Below are 20,727 nucleotides of genomic sequence, written 5' to 3'. Positions count from 1 at the left end.
AAGAGTAAATTGATACTATCAGAATGACAGTCAATAATGTTGTAATAATCATGCACAGTGTCAGGTGGGTTCAGGGAATATAGAGGGAAATACTTTGTAAAGTATCTGGTTATCTAGACACTATGCTGTATACCTGAAACTAGCACAAAAATAACACACATCTAAACTGTAATTGAAAAGTAAAATTAAAAAAGTAGCAATGTACTTCCTCTTTCATAGAGCAGACTTTTTTCCTAGAAATTTACCCTGTAGATTAACTCAAAGATATGTATATTTTGTTGATTTAAAGGTACACATTTCTTCACATTTAAACATTTCTGAAATTAGGATGTCATGTCATAGTTTAACTGCAACATTCTTTTTCTTTCTTCTTAGACTTGGCAGTGTCTTAGAGTTTATAAAATATGGTATATACAAGGATTTGTTTGTTTGTTTGTTTAGCAGAAAACAGGAAACAATCTAAATGTCTGTGAGTAGAAGACTGGTTTAATAAAGTATAATGCAGTTATACAATGCAATACACTAGAGCCTTTACAAAGAATAAGGAAGGCATCAGGAGAATGGATCCAAGATATATCTCAAGTTATAGACCAGTATGTAACGGGAAAAAAGGAATGTGTGTGTGTACATTTGGGCATACATTTATCTCTGCACAGAAAATAGCTTTTATGCTAAAATAATTTTATTAACCTGATGTTAAGAAAGTATCTGGAAAGAAAAATTAATCTAGGCAGTAAGTAGTTATGAGAAGAACAGAATGAAATGCACCTTTTTGCTGGCCCATCCCCGGCCTGCAAGGAAAGCCATCACCAATGTGCAGAGTCCTCCCGACCCAGGGAAACCAAAGTACATGCTGCTGAACACCGCTAGCACAGCGAGCCCCAGGACAAGGAAGGCTCTCTTCCATACGAGTTTGCTCTGGAGGAGAAAAAGGTTGATTAGCCCAATTATTTCATATTACTGATTTTTTTCATCTTCAAGACTTACCCCATGGGCATTTTGTAAAGGATAAAGATAGGACATATCTATCATTTTTTATTATAGATATTATCTATTTATTCTTTAATGTGATGCTCTCCTGGTTTTTCTTTCTAAATACCAAGAAGCTTTAAGAGGCTATAGACTGAGTTGTGTTGTTGTTGAGTTTTATTTTTGTTGTTGATTTTTAAAGTCTAAGAAATGTGTACCTCTTTCCCTTTACTTTTTGTTGTTCAGCCTTTAAAACTTTGTGTTAACATTAGAAGGAGAGAGGGGCTTTAAAAATGTTTGACTTGGAGCCATGCTGACTCTGGAGGTGAAATAACTAAGTTAATTCCCTACTGCAGTGCAGTCTAGCTATGTGACCTTCTTCGAGTCACTTCTTCCTAAGCTTTGACTTCCTTGTCAATAAAAGGGTTGTATAAATAGTATTCACATCATAGGTTACCAGTGGATTGTAGGAGATCAGAGCTTCCCAACAGAACGGTCAGTGATGATGGAAATGTATGTATCTGCATGGTCTATGGAAGTGTCTATATCTGCCTTAGCCACATGTAGCTAGTGGCTGCCATATGGAACAGAGTGGTACTTTATTGAACTTACCATATCATTTTACACACAATTTTACACACATTTTTCTCTTTATTTTGTTGTGTAATCAGAAAAATCTTGTCATTTTCTTTTTGCAATAAAAAAACTCTTTTACAAAATTTTTTACAATGGCCTGTTACAAAACAATTTTACTAGGAGTTTTATGGAGTATAATATAAATTCAAAACAACATACTGGAAATAGAAATATTAATCTTCTTACTTAAATTTCTACTTTAGTTGTTTCTAATCGCATTCAGAATACTTTGAAATCTTCAAAATGCCAATACATATAGAAAAATTTTTTTTTTTAATTTATTTATCCTAAGGAACTTAGGATGATAATCATTAAGAAATCATTGTGAACAATAAAGAACTTTGATTTCCTTGGTTAGAAATATTGGACTATATTGTAATGAAATATTAAGGTCTATTTGATAGAATATCGAATCTAAGGTATTTTGATATTAAAAAGGAGGCTCAACAGTTATTTTATATCTTAATTTAGTTGAATATTATGAATAATAATTAAAAACAAATAGACACAAATAGAAATAAAGTTAAAATAAATTAATTTTTAAAAATTAAAAACGTGCATATAATTTTTAAAAATTAAAAACTTGGAATTGTTGTTACTTGTTTTACAGCGAAACTTGAAATGTGCAAAATAAAAGTTGAGAAAAACTTTCAGGACTGCATTAAAATCTTATGCATTCAGTCCTCTTCATAAAGCTCATGGACAGCACTGTGAGAGCAATCAACAGTATGAAATGGGGGAATTGTCTAAGTCCCGCCCTTCACTTCCGCTTTGAAGGAAGTGTTCCCTGTTCTTTCAATGACACTTCAGAGGACGGCTTTCTCGCCGATTGGATTGTTTCTTTTACCTGGTCACTGCTAGGAAAGTACTGAATGAAAAACCCGAGAAGGGATCCAGTTGCCACACCAATTAACACCTCCAAAACTCCTCTGAAGACATTAAAAACGGTGGAACCTTAAAACCACATAAAAAGGAAAATTTCAGACAAAACTCTAAATCCACAACAGATTTGACTTTAAACATCAACATAAAACATCAAATTACATTGAAGGAAGACTTTACAGATATTTTCTGACTGCATTCTTAAGTACAGGGTATCCACAAAAAATGTATACACTCTTTGAATGATTATAAAGTCAGTGATTATTAACATACAGTTCATTTTCAAAATTTAAAAGAATCTACAGCAATGAATAATTTTTTTGTCAGTCTTTTTTTAAATTGATGACCATTCTAGTCTTAATGTTCTACTTTAAGTAAAATAGTAATTCGAAGTAATGGGATCGAAAACATTAAGAATCATTAAGGCCAATTAGATGTTCAAGTTTACTTGGTTGATGTATTTTTTTTAACACTCCAAAGTTGTGTTTTCTATTCCCATAGGTTTTGATTTAACTGGTCTAAGGTAGAGCCCATATATGAATTTTTTTTTTTTTTTTAATTCCCCACTCCCTATGTAATTCTAGTGTGGACAAAAAGTAACCTCATACTAAACCTGACAAACTCAGGAGAGGCCTGCATGGCAGATCTTACAAACTCAGAGACCAGATAGTAACCACATAGGATGGTCTGAATAATAAAAATTCCTAATTAAAAGTGTGTTATGGTGTTTAGTCACATCCTTTGCCTGTAGCTTCCTTGACAAATGTCAGTCTTTACCCTGATGAGCTTATTGTCTTTTTCCATCTAAGATAACATACCTTTGCAACATCAGAGTAATCTCATTTTCCAGCTCCCTCAGAGCCCCCCATCATATCACAAGCCCCTCATAGTTATCTTGTTCCTGGCATACTATCTTTGTGCACTGTAAGTGTTAATAGTTAACTATCCTAGACAACTAAGATGGTGGCATAGGTAAATATCTGAGCTAGCTGCCACGCAAAACCACATCAAAACTACAACTAAAGGCTGAGACTGGTTTGGCTCAATGGATAGAGCGTCGGCTTGGGAACTGAAGGGACCCGGGTTCGATTCCGGTCAAGGGCATGTACCTTGGTTGCGGGCATATCCCCAGTGGGGGGTGTGCAGGAGGCAGCTGATCGATGATTCTCTCTCATCGATGTTTCTAGCTTTCTATCTCTCTCCCTTCCTCTCTGTACAAAATCAATAAAATATATTTAAAAAAACAAAAACAAAACAAACAAACAAAAAAAACTACAACTAAAATACAAAATGGATATCATACAGAACCACTGGAAGGCTGGCTGAGTGGAAATTCTACAACAAGAAGGAAAGGGAAAAGCACATCGAATCCAGTAGGAGGTGCGAAGGTGTGGAAGTACGAAGGTATGGAGGCGAGCAAGAAAGGGGCTGGAAACTAGATATGCTGTTGTCTTTTTCAGTTGGGAGGGAAATACAAGCTCCCAAATGCTCTGAATTTCAGTTCCGGCCAAGACTCTGGGGACCCAGACTCATATGGAGAGAAACTGGATTGTCCGGCATTGGGCCGGAATGCAAGGGAAGCTTTCTCTCAGAGGTGCTTGCAGCGATCATTGTTCCTGCATGGTGACGCAGGACACAGAGACCTGGGAGCCTCTTTGGGGTAGGGCTGATGGGCAGCCATTGCTATCTGCTCCGCCCTGGTGATTCTCTGAGACCCTGCCCACCAATTTACAACCCCACCCAAGCTATTCACAGATGCTTTTGCATATGAATGGCCTGGCCTTTTGCAATCTAAAACCTAACAAACTGATGCTGGGTCAGAGAGCCCCAGAGCTTCCAAAAGAAGGCACAAGGGTCTAGCGCAGCTTGCATTGTTTCACAGCTGGGCCTCACCCGGGTATCTCCAAACTCTTAACTAAGAGGAGGAAGCTGCATATCTCTCTGTAGCTCCTGCTGGGGGGCCTCAGGCAGTGGCTGACTTTGCACCTCCTTGGAGATTCAAGAGCCAGCTTACCAGTGGTCAGTGTGAGACCATACCAGATTATAAATTTCACATCTATAAGAGACACACTCAGGGGGAAGACTCAGTGAGCACCAAAGCCCCACTGAAGCAAATCCTACCCCATAAGGGTGTCTCTAGCACAGAAGTTCTTCCATTATAGACACAACTGGTAGTCACAGCCAATTGTCCTTGAGGTCAATTCCTCCCAGTGATACCAACAGCAATCAAGGCTTAAGTACAAGACTTGTACAAAGCCCGCAAAGGGATACACCAAGAGTGTCCACCTCACGTAATTAAGGAGACTGAGCCACTGGGCTCGAAACGACACCTAGCACACAAAACCACTCTATCAACTCAGGGAAGCAGCCAAAATGCGGAGACAAAGAGGCAGGTCACAAATAGCAGAGACAAAAATAATAGTTAACTATCCTATGCCCACCAGTAAAAAGAAGTATGTTTTATTCTTTATCCAATCTCAGAAATTTCATTGTTTTGCTTTCTTCTGCCTCCCTAATCCACCACCAATGAATTTTATGTAGCATTCTCTTCCCTCACATACGGCTCCTCCTTTGATTCTAATGTATAAAATAAACTATAAAACCATTTTTCTCTAAAACATTTTCTCAATATGTTGAAATTTTGCTTCTCGGCACTTGTAGTTAGTTTGGCCCAAATAAATGCATAAAAATTTTCTGCAGGTTTGGATATTTCTTACATTGACATGTGTGCAGCTGAGGCTGAGAACCATTATTTTAAACGTATATATCAGGAAATCAGCAAGAACATGTGTGTATAGGTGCAGCAAAGTTAAAATAAAGACAACAGTGTAGAATGAATTTAATAGATAAAAGGGAATCTTCATTGGTTCTTGAACAAGAAAGTAACATTATGAAAACCATAGTCTGATAAGATTAGTTTACTAGTGAGAAATTTCAGGGACTGGGTGTAAGGCAACTGGGGCTACAGAAGAGGTGAGGTTTTAGGTAATCAGTGTAAAGCATATATAACCATAAATGGTTAAGATAACTCCTGGGAGCCGAAACCAGTTTGGCTCAGTGGATAGTTTGGCCTGCGGATTGAGGGGTCCCAGGTTTTATTCTGGTCAAGGGCATGTACCTTGGTTGCAGGCACATCCCTGATAGGAGTGTGCAAGAGGCAGCTGATAGTTGATTCTCTCTCATTGATGTTTCTAACTCTCTATCTTTCGCTCTTCCTCTCTGTAAAAAAATCAATAAAATATATTAAAAAAAAAAAAAAGATAACTCCTGCAGGCTAGAGAGAGAATATGTAATTTTCTAAGGTGTGTTCCTTTTTTATTATTACTTAAACCAAAATACATCCATATCAACAATTATCAAGTGTTAATAGGCTATTTATTAAAATCATTGTTGTTAATACTCATAAAATGTTAAAGATGAGAAAACAGAAATTTTTCCTTCCACTTGGAATATTCTGTCATTTGGGCTCATTGAAAACCTACTCATCCCTTGTGTGAAGTCTCCACACAGAAGCTCTTTTCCTTTAAACGTTCCTACTTTGCATCCCCCTTTGTGCACCTCTCATGCTACTTGAGCAGTCTGTATCTAGAGCAGTGTTTCCCAACCTTCTCTCATGATGAGAATCACCTGGTGGAGTTGTTAAAACACAGATTCCTGAATCCCAACTAAGAAGTGCTAAACTAGAATTTTTGGGAACATATAGGTAAAATTGTATACTTAACTAGTGCTCTAACACAGATGTTATATACAGAGCCCTAAGTTAGGTATGCAATTTTACCTATATGTTCTCAAAAATTCTAGTTTAGCACTATTTAGTATAGAGCACTATACTTAACTAGTGCTCTAACACAGATGTTATATACAGAGCCCTAAGTTAGGTATGCAATTTTACCTATATATTCTCAAAAATTCTAGTTTAGCACTTCTTAGTTGGGATTCAGGAATCTGTGTTTTAACAACTCCACCAGGTGATTCTCATCATGAGAGAAGGTTGGGAAACACTGATCTAGAAGGCAAAGGTAATAAACCAGGAAGCTCCTGGTCCCCCGCTTAGGTTAGGACCTAACTCTTGGAACTGCTTTCTCTATTTTAATTTGCCTTAACCAATCACCAAGCAAATATGCCACACTTATGTCATCACAATCTGTCTCTAGAGCGCAGAGAACAGCACATGGTGAACTGATCGGTTTACCTGTGGAAAAGGCCATGCCTAAGCACGTGTTGAAGCCAGTGATGGCCAGAATGTCATCGAAGCTGCCAGCTGCCATGAGCAAGGTCGGGATGCCTTTCTCAACACCATAACCTCCTTCCTGCAAAAGGAGCATTGAAGGCACCACGACAGCTGGAGAGACAGCACCTACAACAAAACTAAGCAGGCGGTGCTTCAAACATTTATGGTAGCATCTCTCTCATCATCATTATTATGACATTACAATAACCTCTGCTCTTTTAGACCACACCTAACATGGTCTTTCAAATGGCAATGATGCATCAAACCAGAAACACATACACACATACAAGTGCTACAGAACACTTTGCAAACTGTGGCCACAAACCACCTGCACTGCAAGCACTTTGGTTGCGTAATATATATCTGCACTTATGGGTTAATATATATCTTAATATATATCTGCACTTAATATATATCTGCACTAATGGAGTTAGGCTCCAGGCACCTGCCTTTTTAAAAAGATGGCCATGGATCTGTGGATTGGAACCTAGTCATCTCAGGTTTTCTATCGGGGCTTGGCATGTAAAATAAGACAACAGGCTAGGAAGGGGAAGGCCATCCTGACAGATACTAAGAATAGCAGCAGTCGTAACACAAGGAGCACGTCATAGTGCCTACCATATGCCAAACCCCATTTTAAGCTGTTTGCATATATTAAATAATTTAATCCTCACAACAACCCTATGAGGTAGCTACAATCATTCTGTTTATTTTGCAAATGAAGACATTGAGGCACAGAGAGATCTTAGGTACGATAACTTGCCAAAGATCACACACTGGAAAGTCACAGAGCTGGGACCGAGTCCAGGCAGGATATAGCTCCAGAGTCTTCACCATGAGAAGTAATAACTGACTTCTCACCTACTTATTAGCACCACAATTTTACTCAGCAATTTATATTTATTTACCTCTCCTGGCTCTCAGCCCTCGGAAATAGGAACTGACAGTTCAAGGAAGAGGCAGCAAAATCCCGTAATCACAATAGTCTAGAGCACATATGTCAAACACAAGGCCCGCGGGCCAAATCCAGCCTGCCAGGCCTTGCAATGTGGCCCGCACCGCGCTGTCATCACTGCACTCCGCTGTCAGTTTATGACATTGTCAGTTTATAACTGTTCAGTAAACCATTCGGCCCGCGATTTAGGCTGGATTTTAGATTTTGGCCCCTTCTCTGATTGAGTTCGACACCCCTAGTCTAGAGGAAAACAGGACCAGGTGATCACTGCTGAGGTATCTATGATCCTTTGTGCAGACTCTGGAGTGAGATCCAGCAGCTCTCTCAGCAGCACGAGGTCAAATGTAGGTAAAAAGTCTATTACTTACTCAATCGTATAAATTATTACAACCACTGTAAAAGTTGGTACTGACAAGGATGTATACTCTATTTTGAAGTTAAAATATATACATGTTGGAATATTAATACTTATAATATTGTGCTACAATATCCATTTTGTATCTTCTGATGTCCTTAAGAAAACGCTATTATGCATTCTCTTGTATCGAATTAGAGGAAGTTCTGAATATCCATGCATATTTTCATACGACAAGGAAAAATCATTACCCCAGTATAAATGCCCATTGCCATGGTAAACCCAGCAGGAAGTGGACAAGAAGAGCGGACGTGGATGCCTCCACAAGACAAGGACCCATCGATAATCGCACACAAACACCCTTCAACTTCTTCAGGGCCTGAAATATAAAAACAGACACTCTAAAACAATCTGCTAAAGACACAGAGGGAAAACGACATTCAATTCTTTTTCTTCAGTAGTCAGACCATGTCTGGATCATCATGAAGGTTCCAGGTAATGCGCTTCATTCCGCAAACATTTCAGTGTTCTAAGTGTTTTAGAGATAGCTTATTTAGTCCTCATAGCAACGCTACAATACAGGTACTATTATCACCACTGTTATTTAGATGTATTCATCTGAAAAGGCACAAGTTCAAGTGATTTGCCCAAGACCATGAAATTGGTGAATGGTGGAGTTAGGTTTGAATCCAGGAAGGTGGCTCATAATCTCCACACCAGTTTAACCTTCTCAGTGTTGGCATTATGTATAACCTGTAACACCAGCATGAACCCAGGTTAAAGACTCATTCCCAAGCATATTCATTCTATATTCAAAAACATACATGAATAAAAGCATTTTAGAAAAACACATTTGAGACTCATTCTATACACCAGGCCATTTACTAAGCCAGTATTGTTATCCCTGAACACCTCACCTGCACAGGGTTTTGTGCATCAAAAATGTGGTTTTTCTCACCGAAACCGGTTTGGCTCAGTGGGTATAGCGTTGGCCTGCGGACTGAAAGGTCCCAGGTCCGATTCCGGTCAAGGGCATGTACCTTGGTTGTGGGCACATCCCTAGTAGGGGGTGTGCAGGAGGCAGCTGATCAATGATTCTCTAATCGATGTTTCTAATTCTCTATCCCTCTGTCTTTCTCTCTGTAAAAAAATCAATAAAATATATATATTTTAAAATGTGGTTTTTCTCTCATGCTCATTACTTATAACTATGGCCTATATCTCTGTCAGAGTAAGGGAGGGGCTTTATTCTTGGTGCTGTCCCCAAACAGGCAGTAACTCCACCTTTCTCTAAGAAAGGGTATGGGGACATCTTCTGGGGACAGTCCTGCTTGAAGTAAATTCAGTTGTCTTTTTGAGAATGCCATGCAGTGTCCACATCCATTTCCTAAAGCTCAGTGACTCTAAATACTTGCGACATTGGGAGAATAACATTCCTAGGCAACAGTGAGGCATTTACAACCTCAGTACCTTTGAATCAAGCCCAAGGCCAGCACGAACCAATATGATGGACAGGGCTATGCTTCTCAACGAGGAGGACCACTTGTGCTTGATCTGTACGTTATCATTGATGACAGGAATATTTTTTATGAGAAACCCAGCAAGCAGCATGCCTGGAATGGAGAAGTCAAACAAACTTTTAGAGAGTCTCCAAATACAGAAAACACTTTTTGGCCCTGTGGACATGAGAGAGAACTACTCTGTAATCTCAGGAGCCACTTCCTTTATTCGTAGCCCTCAGATAAAGTTACATTAAACTTTAAGTTAACATTAATATAATAAAGGAGCAAAGAAAAAGCTTTAGAATGCAGAATAAAAGGACAGATTAGAATAATTATTAGAATGACTGAAATTGAAAGAGAGACATAGGAGGCAGTACTAGAAAGTGGGATCAAATATTAAACGTTTTAATAAAATGTCCAATTCAGTCACCACTTTATGTGCAACCACAAGTAGTTCCTGAAATTATTTGCTAAGTCAGATTACCTGAAGTAAATATAAACACCTATCTGGGCTCTATTTTACCTTCAAACAAGATAATTTAATAAAAAACAAAAATCCATAAGCTGCTTTACAAAGGCTTAAAAGTGAGTTATGGTGAATTGGATATTGTTCTATCTTGTCAGCTGGTGCCTCCTTTCATTTAGTCATTAAACATATACCACTGCCTTCAGTATCTGAGACACTGTAGTACAGGCATGTCAAAGTCATGGCCTGTGGGCTGCATGTGGCCCACAATGAGTATTTTTGTGGCCCAGCCAATATAACGGTATATAAGAAACGTTTTAATAAAAATTCCGTAGCTTAATTTTTATAATATCCTGTTATACATGATTATTAATAACGAACTACAACATTCACTAATGACTGATTGCTATAATCATCTTGCATTCATTTCCCTTATGTGCCTTATGTACAGGCATATCACTTCTCTCCACTAATTCTAGTAGCGAATATTTTAGCAGCCAATTGCCAGGTCATTAGTCTTGGACTGACTTGTTTGGTGTGCGCAACAGGAAGTTTTTTGCTTTGAGAGAACAAGAAAAATAGGTTTATTGGCTTTACACTTATTAATTTTTGCAGTTATTCAATGTCTGGTAAGTTAATGTTCAGGAAAAAATATTAATTTTTATTAAAATATTCCATTATTTTATGTTAACTATTACTCATTTATTTCAGCCCTTTGTACTTAGCATGTCTCTATCGAAATAAACCTACGTTTCTATGAAAATTGAAGCTTTTGTTTTGTTGGGGCCCACATAAACTTAAACCACGTTTATTTGGCCCGTGTTAGCCTTTGAGTTTGACATGCTTGCTGTAGTGGGTATACTATATAATCCTATATAATAAAGAAGTAATATGCAAATTGACCCTCAACCCATTGTCACAAGATAGCTATGCCCACAGTGGAGGCGGGGTTCCTGTAACAAGCAATGAGCAGGGACCTGATGCTGTGTGGCGGCGTCGAGCTGGGGCAGGGAACTTGAGGCTTGATTGGGGGCCTCAGGCCCTGCTCCCCACCCAGTGGGGTTTGACAGGGATGGGGCTGGCCAGGTCTGGATCTTGCACAATGGGGGTGGGACCAGCCAGGTCTGGGTCTCTAATGATTTCGAGGTGCACGCCGGTGGGCAGGGACTTGACTCTGGGTCCTGTGGTGTGCTCCAGACTCTGACAGGAGGAAGATTTTCATATATATTTTACTAATTTTCTTTCATTGCTGACACTTCTATTATAGAGGAAGGGCAAATAGCAATATAAAAATATTTCCTCTAATTAATTCCCTTTTAATGTACACAAATTTTGTGCACTGGGTCACTAGTTTGAGATAATGAACAAGGACTCAGTACTGCTTTCAGCCTGTAGAGGAGCAAGATGAACTGACAGTCTCAATGTTATGAAAGCACAAGTATGAATTGAGACAGGAGAGGTGAGTTCCAGAGGTCCAAAGAAGGGGAAGGGGAGAAAGGCAGGGTTAGAAGAGCTGAGAAGTTTATGGAAGACACAGAAGTTTCTTCCAAGGTAGGTAGAGAAAATGGAACACAATTGAGACCTGAAAGTAGTTGAGTGTGACTGAGGTTCCCCCCCAGCCCCCAACCAATTGCCCTCCCCTGCAGGCCTGGTCATCCCCAACTGCCCTCCCTTGCAGGCCTGATCCCCGCAACTGCCCTCTCCTGCCGGCCTGATTGCCCACATTGCCCTCTCTGCCAGCTATCTTGTGGTGGCCATCTGTGTCCACATGGGGGTGGCCATCTTGTGTGTGTTGGAGTGATAGTCAATTTGCATATTACTCTTTATTATATAGGATATCCACAGAATAATTCATAGAAGTGGAAATGTTAGGCTCTAGAGTACAGGTGCATATAACATTTTAATAGGTATTGATGAGTCTTTGGCCAAAAATACTGCAGTAACCATACATTTATTCTATGTCCATAGTTTCTTACTGAAACTTAAAATGTGGATGTAAATCAGTGCTATATATATATATATATATATATATATATATATATATATATATATATTTATTTATTAATTTCACAGAGAAAGGGAGAGAGAAAGAGATAGAAACATCAGTGATGAGAGAGAATAATTGATTGGCTGCTTCCTGCATGCCCCACACTGGGAATTAAGCCTGCAACCCAGGCATGTGTCCTTGACCAGAATTGAACCCCAGGCCCTTCAGTCTTCAGGCTAATGCTCTATTCACTGAGCCAAACCAGGTAGGGTAATCATTACTATAATTATTAAAGCATATAACTACCTGAAATCAAAAAGAATAATAATCTTATGAAATCTCAAAAATATCTTATGGAAGGAGGACTTTTTATTCTCCAAATGAATGTAAAAATAATTTTCCTGGGACTGTGTTTCCTTTGCCCAAGGTCTGGGTTGATGTGGCCACCTGCTTGTGATATGGCAGGTGTCCTCTACTTGCCTCTCAGCATACAAGAAAATCTGCCTTGGTTGTAGAGGAAAGAACACCTTCTTTGACAAGGTGTATTCTCCCCCCACCCCCCTTAATTTGTATGATAGAAAGTTTCTTTTTAAATATAAAAGAGTTATCAACAAAAGGCCACTTTTATTTCAAATGCTTCCAAGTTTAGAAGAAAATCCTTATTGAAATAAATTAGCAAATAAATCACTCATATCACTGATGAGTGAGTACTAGCATCACCAGAAATATTGGTTGATATTTTCGTTTATTTACATAAATGAATAAGAAGAAAATATGTGTTGGAATCTCACTTGTTTGTCAAAGATGTGAGTGACTTACAAGATATCAAGTCGTGATTTGTAGCATATGCTGGTTTCTGTCTTATAAATACTTCTATCCTGGCCCATGTTAAGCTATGAACATGATATTATATCACCAAATGTGGAGTTGAAAGAAACAAGCAGTGTCACACTATTGTGTAGTATTTCCATAATCTCAAGAGCAGCGATAAGGAGAAATATAGCAAAAAGATTTAGGATCAGATTTATGATCAATTTTAAGTATTTATTGCTCTTGTTTTCAATGCAGATTACTTAACTCTAAGTATTTATAATTTAATTTTTTTTAAAAAAATATTATATTGATTTTACACAGAGAGGAATTAAGAGGGACAGAGAGTCAGAAACGTCGATGAGAGAGAAACATTGACCAGTTACCTCCTGCACACCCCCTACTGGGGATGTGCCCTCAACCAAGGTACATGCCCTTGACAGGAATCGAACCCGGGACCCTTCAGTCCGCAGGCCGACGCTCTATCCACTGAGCCAAACCGGTCCCGGCTATAATTTAATTTTTTGAAATCATAATTTTTCACAACAGGCTCACAAAATTTTTCAAAATTTAATTTTCAGTGTTTACTTGTAGCTCAAGCACAGAAAATGCAGAAATAGTTTATTCCTTTATTTCCCAAACTTTGGAAAAACTACTATTCTTAAAACGGATTTGCACGGAAGAAGACAGGAAGTGTTTAGCACTTACCAAGAAGAGGAGGCAGTGGAGGCAACGTAGGTAACTTGATGAGCCCAAAAAGTTTACCTCCAATCACAGCACAATAGAAAAGGATTATAATCCCAAACAGGTTTCCTCCGGGAAGACATTCACTGCCAGTGATTGACCAAACTACAGCCCACAGGAGAACAACCATGGTCACTGAAATAAACCAGGAAAATGAATTTCTATCAATAAGTTATTATATGCAGGTTTAAATATAACCTAAATTAAAAAAAAAAACCACAACAACAACATTGAATATGTATACAAATGCTTATAACCATGTGTAAGTTTAAGAACATAAGTACTATGAACAATCGGAATTACCAACACCTGAAGAAATAGACTGTTACCCCTGGCTTTGAATCCACCTAAGTGCCCCGCTCCTAGTCCCATCCCCATTTCCTTTCACACTGCCAGGAGAACTACTATTTTGAATGTTTTGTGTGTGTGGTTTTTTTTTGTTTTTTTGCCATTTTCTTATTTTTCTTTTAGTTTTACCATAAGTATCCCAGTAGTTAATATTAAAAAGAGAATCACTATCTTTACCCTCTTCCCAGGAACCTGAGAATACTTGAACAATCAATCACACGCCAGTATTTTAGTTCTGCCTTGAAGTAGACATTATTATTGTTTCTTTTCTACAGTCAAATGTTTGTTTAGAATTACCACATATTTACCTACTTTTTAAAATATATTTTCATTGATATCAGAGAGGAAGGGGGAGGGAAATAGAGATGCAAACATCAAAGATGAGAGAGAATCATTGATTGGCTGATTCCTGCACCACCCCCATTGGAGATTGAACCCACAACCCAGGCATGTGTCTTGACTGAGAATTGAATCATGACCTTCTGGTTCATAGGTCAATGCTCAACCACTGAGCCACACTGGCTGGGTCTTACCTAATTTTTTTTTTTTTTTTTTTATAATCATCATTCATTACGTCATCTTACACCTTTCACCTGAGACAATAGTTGCTTGAAGTATGCCCTTTAGTAGAGGTATTTCTTAGAATGTAAAACACTTTTTCCTGTTTGAAAACCTTGTTTTCTACAAAACTATACACTGAAAATAGAAAGGCTCATGGGAAAACAAAGTTGGCCAGACCAACTCTAATCTCAAAACATGTGACCAAAGCACTAACAAAAATAATAAAAATCCTTTAAAAAAAGTACCGACACAGTTAAATCTCCACTGACATTTGTCTCTCTCTCCTTTAGTCTCTTCTTTGCACACTATAACCCTGGAACCACACCTCCTATTTCAAGATGGAGAATCTTGAGGGCTTTGCTTTAAATAGAGAGGACTTCCATCTAAATTGGCAGTCTTTTCCATCAATCAAATGTTTTAATTGAGTGAAAAGTGTTGGTAGCTTCTTCATCTGTACTGTTAGCTTCTTCATTGACATTTGGTTTCATTAGGTAGGGTGAGGTAGAAAGTTAATGGTCTTATGTAGTTCCTAAACCAGCAACTAACTGCCTAAAAAGAAGGCACTTCCACAGAGATTTCAGCTTTTTTAGCAAGACTTTACTCTTAAAAAAAAAACACTTAAAAAATACATTTTTATTGATTTCATAGAGGAAAGGAAAGGGAGAGAGAGATAGAAACATCAATGAAAAAGAATCATTGATTGGCTGCCTCCCTACTGGGGATCAAGACCACAACCTGGACATATGCAATTGACTGGAATTTAACCAGGACCCTTCAGTCTGCAGGCTGATGCTCTATCCACTGAGCCAAACCTGCTAGGGCAAGGTCTTAATCTTTTATTGTAAGAAAGCATATGTCAGATTTTTTGTTTGTTTGTTTTCAATTCACTTCTATTTCTTGATGATGTTAAATATTAATGTGCCAGGAAAAATTATGCAGAAAAATGCAAATTTCATATTACACTGACATGATTCTCTATTTACCATTTCAAATGAGCTTAGTGGTATAGAAACACTTGGCAGTAAAGTATGCTATATTTCTCACTAGGATCTGTTGGTAGTCAATTCTGTTTTATTTGTCTACAATTGTCTTTATTCTCATTTTTAAAAGTTAATTTTTCTGGGTATAAATACTAGGTTGAGAGTTTCTCAGTTACTTGAAAATATTCAATATTATTACTTGTTTTTCTGGCTTTTGCTGCTGTTAATTTCATTTTAAGTTTAATTTCAGTTCTTTTAGGAAATTTTTATTTGGCTGTTTTTAATTATGTTATGTTTAGGTATGGATTCCTTTTGGTTTTCATCAATTCTGGAAAATTCTGTCTTCATTTCTTCAAATATTTCTTCGCCATTCTTCCTATTCTCTTTTTCTGGAACTACGACTAGATAGTGACACATATGTTGTTAACCCTAGTTTTCATATTATCTATTTTTGTCTGTGTGTACTACATTCTAGGTAATCTCTTTAGACCTATTTATTAGTTCATCAATTCTCTTTTTATTACTTTATTGCCTAATCTAGCTACTAATTTTCTATTTCAATTACGATACCATATCCTTCATTTCTAGAAATTCAATTTGTTCCTTAATAGAATATTTATGTTCATTTTAAAAATAGTTACTTATTTTGTACTCATAATTGTTATAATCTCAAATTCTTTATAGTTACCAAAAAATTTTTATATTATATTTTCATGTAATGCAAAATTTTGAAATCTGTTCTCTTATTCACATTGTGATATTTTTTGGTTTGTTTTGCAATAGTAACCACTTTCTTGGAAAGTTGTTTATCTTTGAGAGTTGTTGGAGCCTTAGGTTGAATGTGAGCTCTGCCAGATAGGCTCTGAGTTTGCTTCTATTGTGTACTCAGAAGCTAATAATTCAGGACCACTTTTAGACATACTGTATTTCAGCTTGATTTTCTTCACTGACTTTGGAACACAAATCACCATGAAGTTACACATTTTCAGTAGATACTCTCCCACAGATAGATTTAGCTGCTGGCCCATCGTTTACTTCAAATTCACCATGGCCCTGGGTTCCAGCTGTGTATGGATAAGGGAGAATAATTTCTCCTATTACATGTCTCCCAACCTAGGCTCTAGTGTAGTCTCCTATACTCACATAGTTCTTAAAATAAATCTCAAATTCATCGGCATTTTGCGGAAGCTTTCAGGGTGAAGGCTATATTGAAGGCTTATTTCTCTCTCTTATACTTTGTTTTAGTGTCCTGATGATTTTCTGCTTCCTTGATAGATAAAAGATGCATTAAAAAATATTTAAACTATTTTTTTCCAGATGTTTTCATTGGTAAAAGTAAAAATTTTTTATTGAGTTTTATCTACCATATTGCTAGCGATGGAATTCAACATTTCATTTTTTTTAAACCCTCATGGGGTTTCTATTCAAAACCATGTTGAAATCAATTCCCCAAAGAAAAATCCCCCAAATATTTTAAGTAATAGCATCTTTATTGAAATAAGTTGAATTGCAAATCAAGATCTTTACTTATAAAACGACATGATTCATTCGTAAGTACAAACTGAGCTGTGTTCCCTCGAACATTAGTTGCATTAACTCACAGTAATAACAAGCAACACTTATGTTGTGTTTTCTGTTTACAAGCAAGTTCTCAATCACTTTCTCATTGGAGCCCTAACATAATCCTGTGCAATAACTCAGATACAAAAAAGGAAAAGGTCCTCGTTTCCCGCTCTCTGCCTCTTCCAGGTGTCCGGAATGGCAATGACCACAGCGCTCTTTTGAGCCTGGTGTCAAACATGGTGGAGTCCTTCAGCCTGGGCTCCCGAATGACTGTATGGAGCAGAGCAACTTACCGTTGTGGATTCTCCACCTAGTAGTTTTTATGTGAGAGAGAAGTAACTTCTTTTTGTTCTTTAAACCATATTATTTAGAATCTCCCATTGTATAACAACTTCGTATTTTACCCTCTGTTTCTGAATTCATCCTTATTGTTTAATACATACCATTTGTTATTACTTTATCCAGTAAGCCATGTGGAGGGCAAGCACATGTTTGCCTTAGTCTTTGCAAATGGTTTAATTCAGTTTGTGTTTCTTGCAGTCTTTCCCCACTGCTGGTCAAAACGCTACTTCCTTCAGGTGATTCATTTTCATCTAATCCTATTTGGTTTGTAACAGGTACCTCCTGTGTTTAAGGAAATTTTTAGAAAAAAAAAATACTTAAAAATAGTATATTTGTTATACTTTTTTTTTTTTTTAAGTTACTGAGCCATCACATCACAAATCAAATTCCCATTACTACAATCAAAGCTAGTACCAGGAAATGTACAGCTTTATTATTAGTTAATCAGCTAATACTTGGAACAAGAACTATGTTGGGTATATTTACCATTGAGTCATTATTTGTCTCTTTATAAATGTTTGAGTCACATACAATTTCATTATGTTTTACAATCCTGAGTTTAAAAATGAGCCTATTTAAGATATGATTCCCCCAAACCGGTTTGGCTCAATGGATAGAGCGTCGGCTTGGGGACGGAAGGGTCCCGGGTTTGATTCCGGTCAAGAGCATGTACCTTGGTTGCGGGCACATCCCCAGTAGGGGGTGTGCAAGAGGCAGCTGATTGATGACTCTCTCTCATGGATGTTTCTAACTATCTCTCTCCCTTCCTCTCTGTACAAAATCAATAAAATATATTAAAAAAAAAAAAAGATATGATTCAAGCCCTGGCTCTGCTGGTTGGAGAGTTGTCCCATACACCAAAAGGCTGCAGATTCGCTTCCTGGTAAGGGCACATACCTAGTTTGTGGGTTCATCCCTGATCAAAGTGTATATGGGAGGCAACCAATCATGTTTCTCTCTCCCATAATGTTTCTCTTTCTCTCTCCCTGCTTCTTTCTTTAAAAAGTCAATAAAACATAGCCTCAAGTGAAGATTAAAAACAAACAAATAAACAAACAAAAAGATATGATTTAAGGCAATAGTTGGTAAATATATAAAAGTAATCCAGAAGAAGATAACTATCTTTGCTGAAAATAAATTCTCACTTATTCATCTGCTTAAATTTAAGCAACAACAACAACAAAAACACACACACACAAAAAAACACTACTAGATATAGTAAGGGTTTGGCTGGGAACATAAAGAAATTCACAGGTTTTTTATATTTCTAACCTTATGTTGGGCCAGCTACTAATGACTATCTGGGAAAACTGGTAGTCACACTTATCCTGGAATGTATGAGTTTGAGGATTAAGAACAGGAATAAGTACCCATATGGTGTGGCTCATGTTTGAGCTTCGACCTGTAAACCATGAGGCACAGTTTGATTCCCAGTCAGGGTACATGCTGGGGTTATAGGCTGGATCCCTAGTAGGGGGCATGCAGAAGCAGCCAATCAATGATTCTCTCTTATCATTGATGTTTCTATCTTTCTCTCACTCTCCTTTCCTCTTGAAATCAATAAAAACATAATTAAAAATAAAAAATAGGGAGAATTGTTAACTGAATGATATAATGAAAAGAAAACAATTCTATCATAGATTTGGAAACAAATATGTAGTCCTTTCTTTAAGGAAATAGTTGGGATGAACTTCATAGGATTTCAGATTTACCTGTATTTGTTGATTCGAAGAGGCTGTGTGATTCATCCCTGTGGATGGTTCCAAATCTTCATGTTCAACTGTTTTATCTTCATCCCTCATGATTTATAGTTAATAAGATGACAGAGGGGCAACAAACAAGATCTGTTCTGAAGGAGAAACAGTATAGATACAAAATGGCAATCGGAGATTTATTTATTTATATTTCCTCTTTTGGCAATCTGAGATTTGAACAAATAAATTAAATAGCAATTTGAGCAATTCAAATGAATGACTTGTACTTCCCCTTAGAACTCTGAATGGCTAAAATACTTTAGACTGTTCCTAGTTTTTAATCGTTAATCTTTTCTTTGATTATAATATCTTATTCTATTTTTTTTCTATCTTTTTACCTCTCTTGAAAAAGCCCTTGTTGACCATCATAGTTTTCTATGATTTATTTCCACCTTGTTTTTGTGACTTATACTTCAAATATTCCAAGTAATACTACCATTAAATTGTCTTCTCTGCTTCGATGAAGCACAAAAGCTCCAGGTAATTTTCCAGTGTTGATATGAGGAAATAAGTCACTAGAGAGAAATCTACAGATTCCATCACTTTCAGAGGAACTAGGGTCATTAATTCTTGCGTGGCTGTTATTTCTAAATTAAAGTTAAACCACCAACACCAACATTGATCTGAGAAGCCACAATGTCTTAGATACTGTAATAAGTGCTATCCATGGTAGTCACTTGCCCTTTAGAGTGGGCAATTCAGATATGAAAACATATTCTTTGTTCTCTATAGGTTTACAGTATCCCAGGAAAAATAAACTTACACAAAATAACTAAAAAAAACCTGTAAGGCATACCCCATAAATACCCACTTCAGTCCCTTCTCTCTAGGTGTCCTATGCTATGTAGGCTGAGAGCCAAGTACTCCACTTTACAGCTAGAGGTGGCCAAGGGTCACAGTTCTCTGTAATGGGAATCTCTCAGGGGAATTTCATTCCCAAATAATGAGGCAAGACTTTCAAGGATCATACTGTTTACTCTTTACCCTCTAATATTTCTCTTTCTTCTTCCTAGAATGTAGGTACATAGCTGAAGGGCCAACACCCATCTTTCAACCATGAGATTAAAAGGTCCTACACCAAAGGTACATAAGTAAAACTGGAAGAGCTGGTTCCTTGGTGACATCCTTGAGTTGCTACGTCAATCTGGGGCTGCCAAGCGTTGAGGAAATTATTTATCCACAATTAGAGGTCTGCTGGCTCTGGAGTTGGACAAACCTGAGCCTGAAGTTCAGCTCCATCTTCCACCAAACTGTAACGGATTCCTTTTCTGTACAATGGAGGCTAGAGTAGTCCCAACCATGCATATGGTAAGCATTCAATAGTGTTGGTTATTAGCTAATAATCTCAATAATCACAATTCTCTAAGAATCTTTTTGCTTTTCTTATGAAGCAGGACAAGGTATCACCAGTCTTGAAGAATTTACTATTCAATCTCTTTGATTTTATCATGCTTTTCACATCTTTCTTTTGAGGCTGACTTCTTGATTAGATGAATATAATAACACTCACCAATGTCATTTCTTCACCTCTCTCATTAGAAGAATTACATAGACACTCTGGGGCAGTGTCACTAGAATAACCCCCTTTATGAAATTCCCCAGGTCAGCCAATTCCACCACTTACGAAGAATATTTTAAAATA

At 37.4% G+C, this 20,727-nt stretch overlaps 1 protein-coding gene across 3 annotated transcripts in view; it reads right to left on the bottom strand.

Moving 5' to 3' along the window:
* SLC9B2 (solute carrier family 9 member B2) overlaps positions 1 to 20,727 on the bottom strand; it is a 50,895-nt gene that overhangs the window by 17,454 nt on the left and 12,714 nt on the right. For 2 of the 3 annotated variants that reach the window (XM_084901823.1, XM_084901825.1), the window contains exons 2-9: positions 19,044 to 19,180; positions 17,433 to 17,613; positions 13,502 to 13,672; positions 9,499 to 9,641; positions 8,280 to 8,407; positions 6,680 to 6,855; positions 2,453 to 2,559; positions 769 to 918 (exon numbers count right to left, since the gene is read on the bottom strand). In XM_084901823.1, the coding sequence (XP_084757949.1) occupies positions 769 to 918; positions 2,453 to 2,559; positions 6,680 to 6,855; positions 8,280 to 8,407; positions 9,499 to 9,641; positions 13,502 to 13,672; positions 17,433 to 17,613; positions 19,044 to 19,133 (1,146 nt within the window). In that variant the 5' untranslated portion in view covers positions 19,134 to 19,180. The remainder of the gene's footprint in view (positions 1 to 768; positions 919 to 2,452; positions 2,560 to 6,679; positions 6,856 to 8,279; positions 8,408 to 9,498; positions 9,642 to 13,501; positions 13,673 to 17,432; positions 17,614 to 19,043; positions 19,181 to 20,727) is intronic. The other variant, XM_084901824.1, reaches the window with a different exon arrangement.

This window comes from Pipistrellus hanaki (assembly GCF_964339955.1).
Source record: "Pipistrellus hanaki genome assembly, chromosome: 1".
In the NCBI taxonomy this organism is placed as follows: domain Eukaryota; kingdom Metazoa; phylum Chordata; class Mammalia; order Chiroptera; family Vespertilionidae; genus Pipistrellus; species Pipistrellus hanaki.
This window is presented reverse-complemented; position numbering and strand designations above follow the sequence as displayed.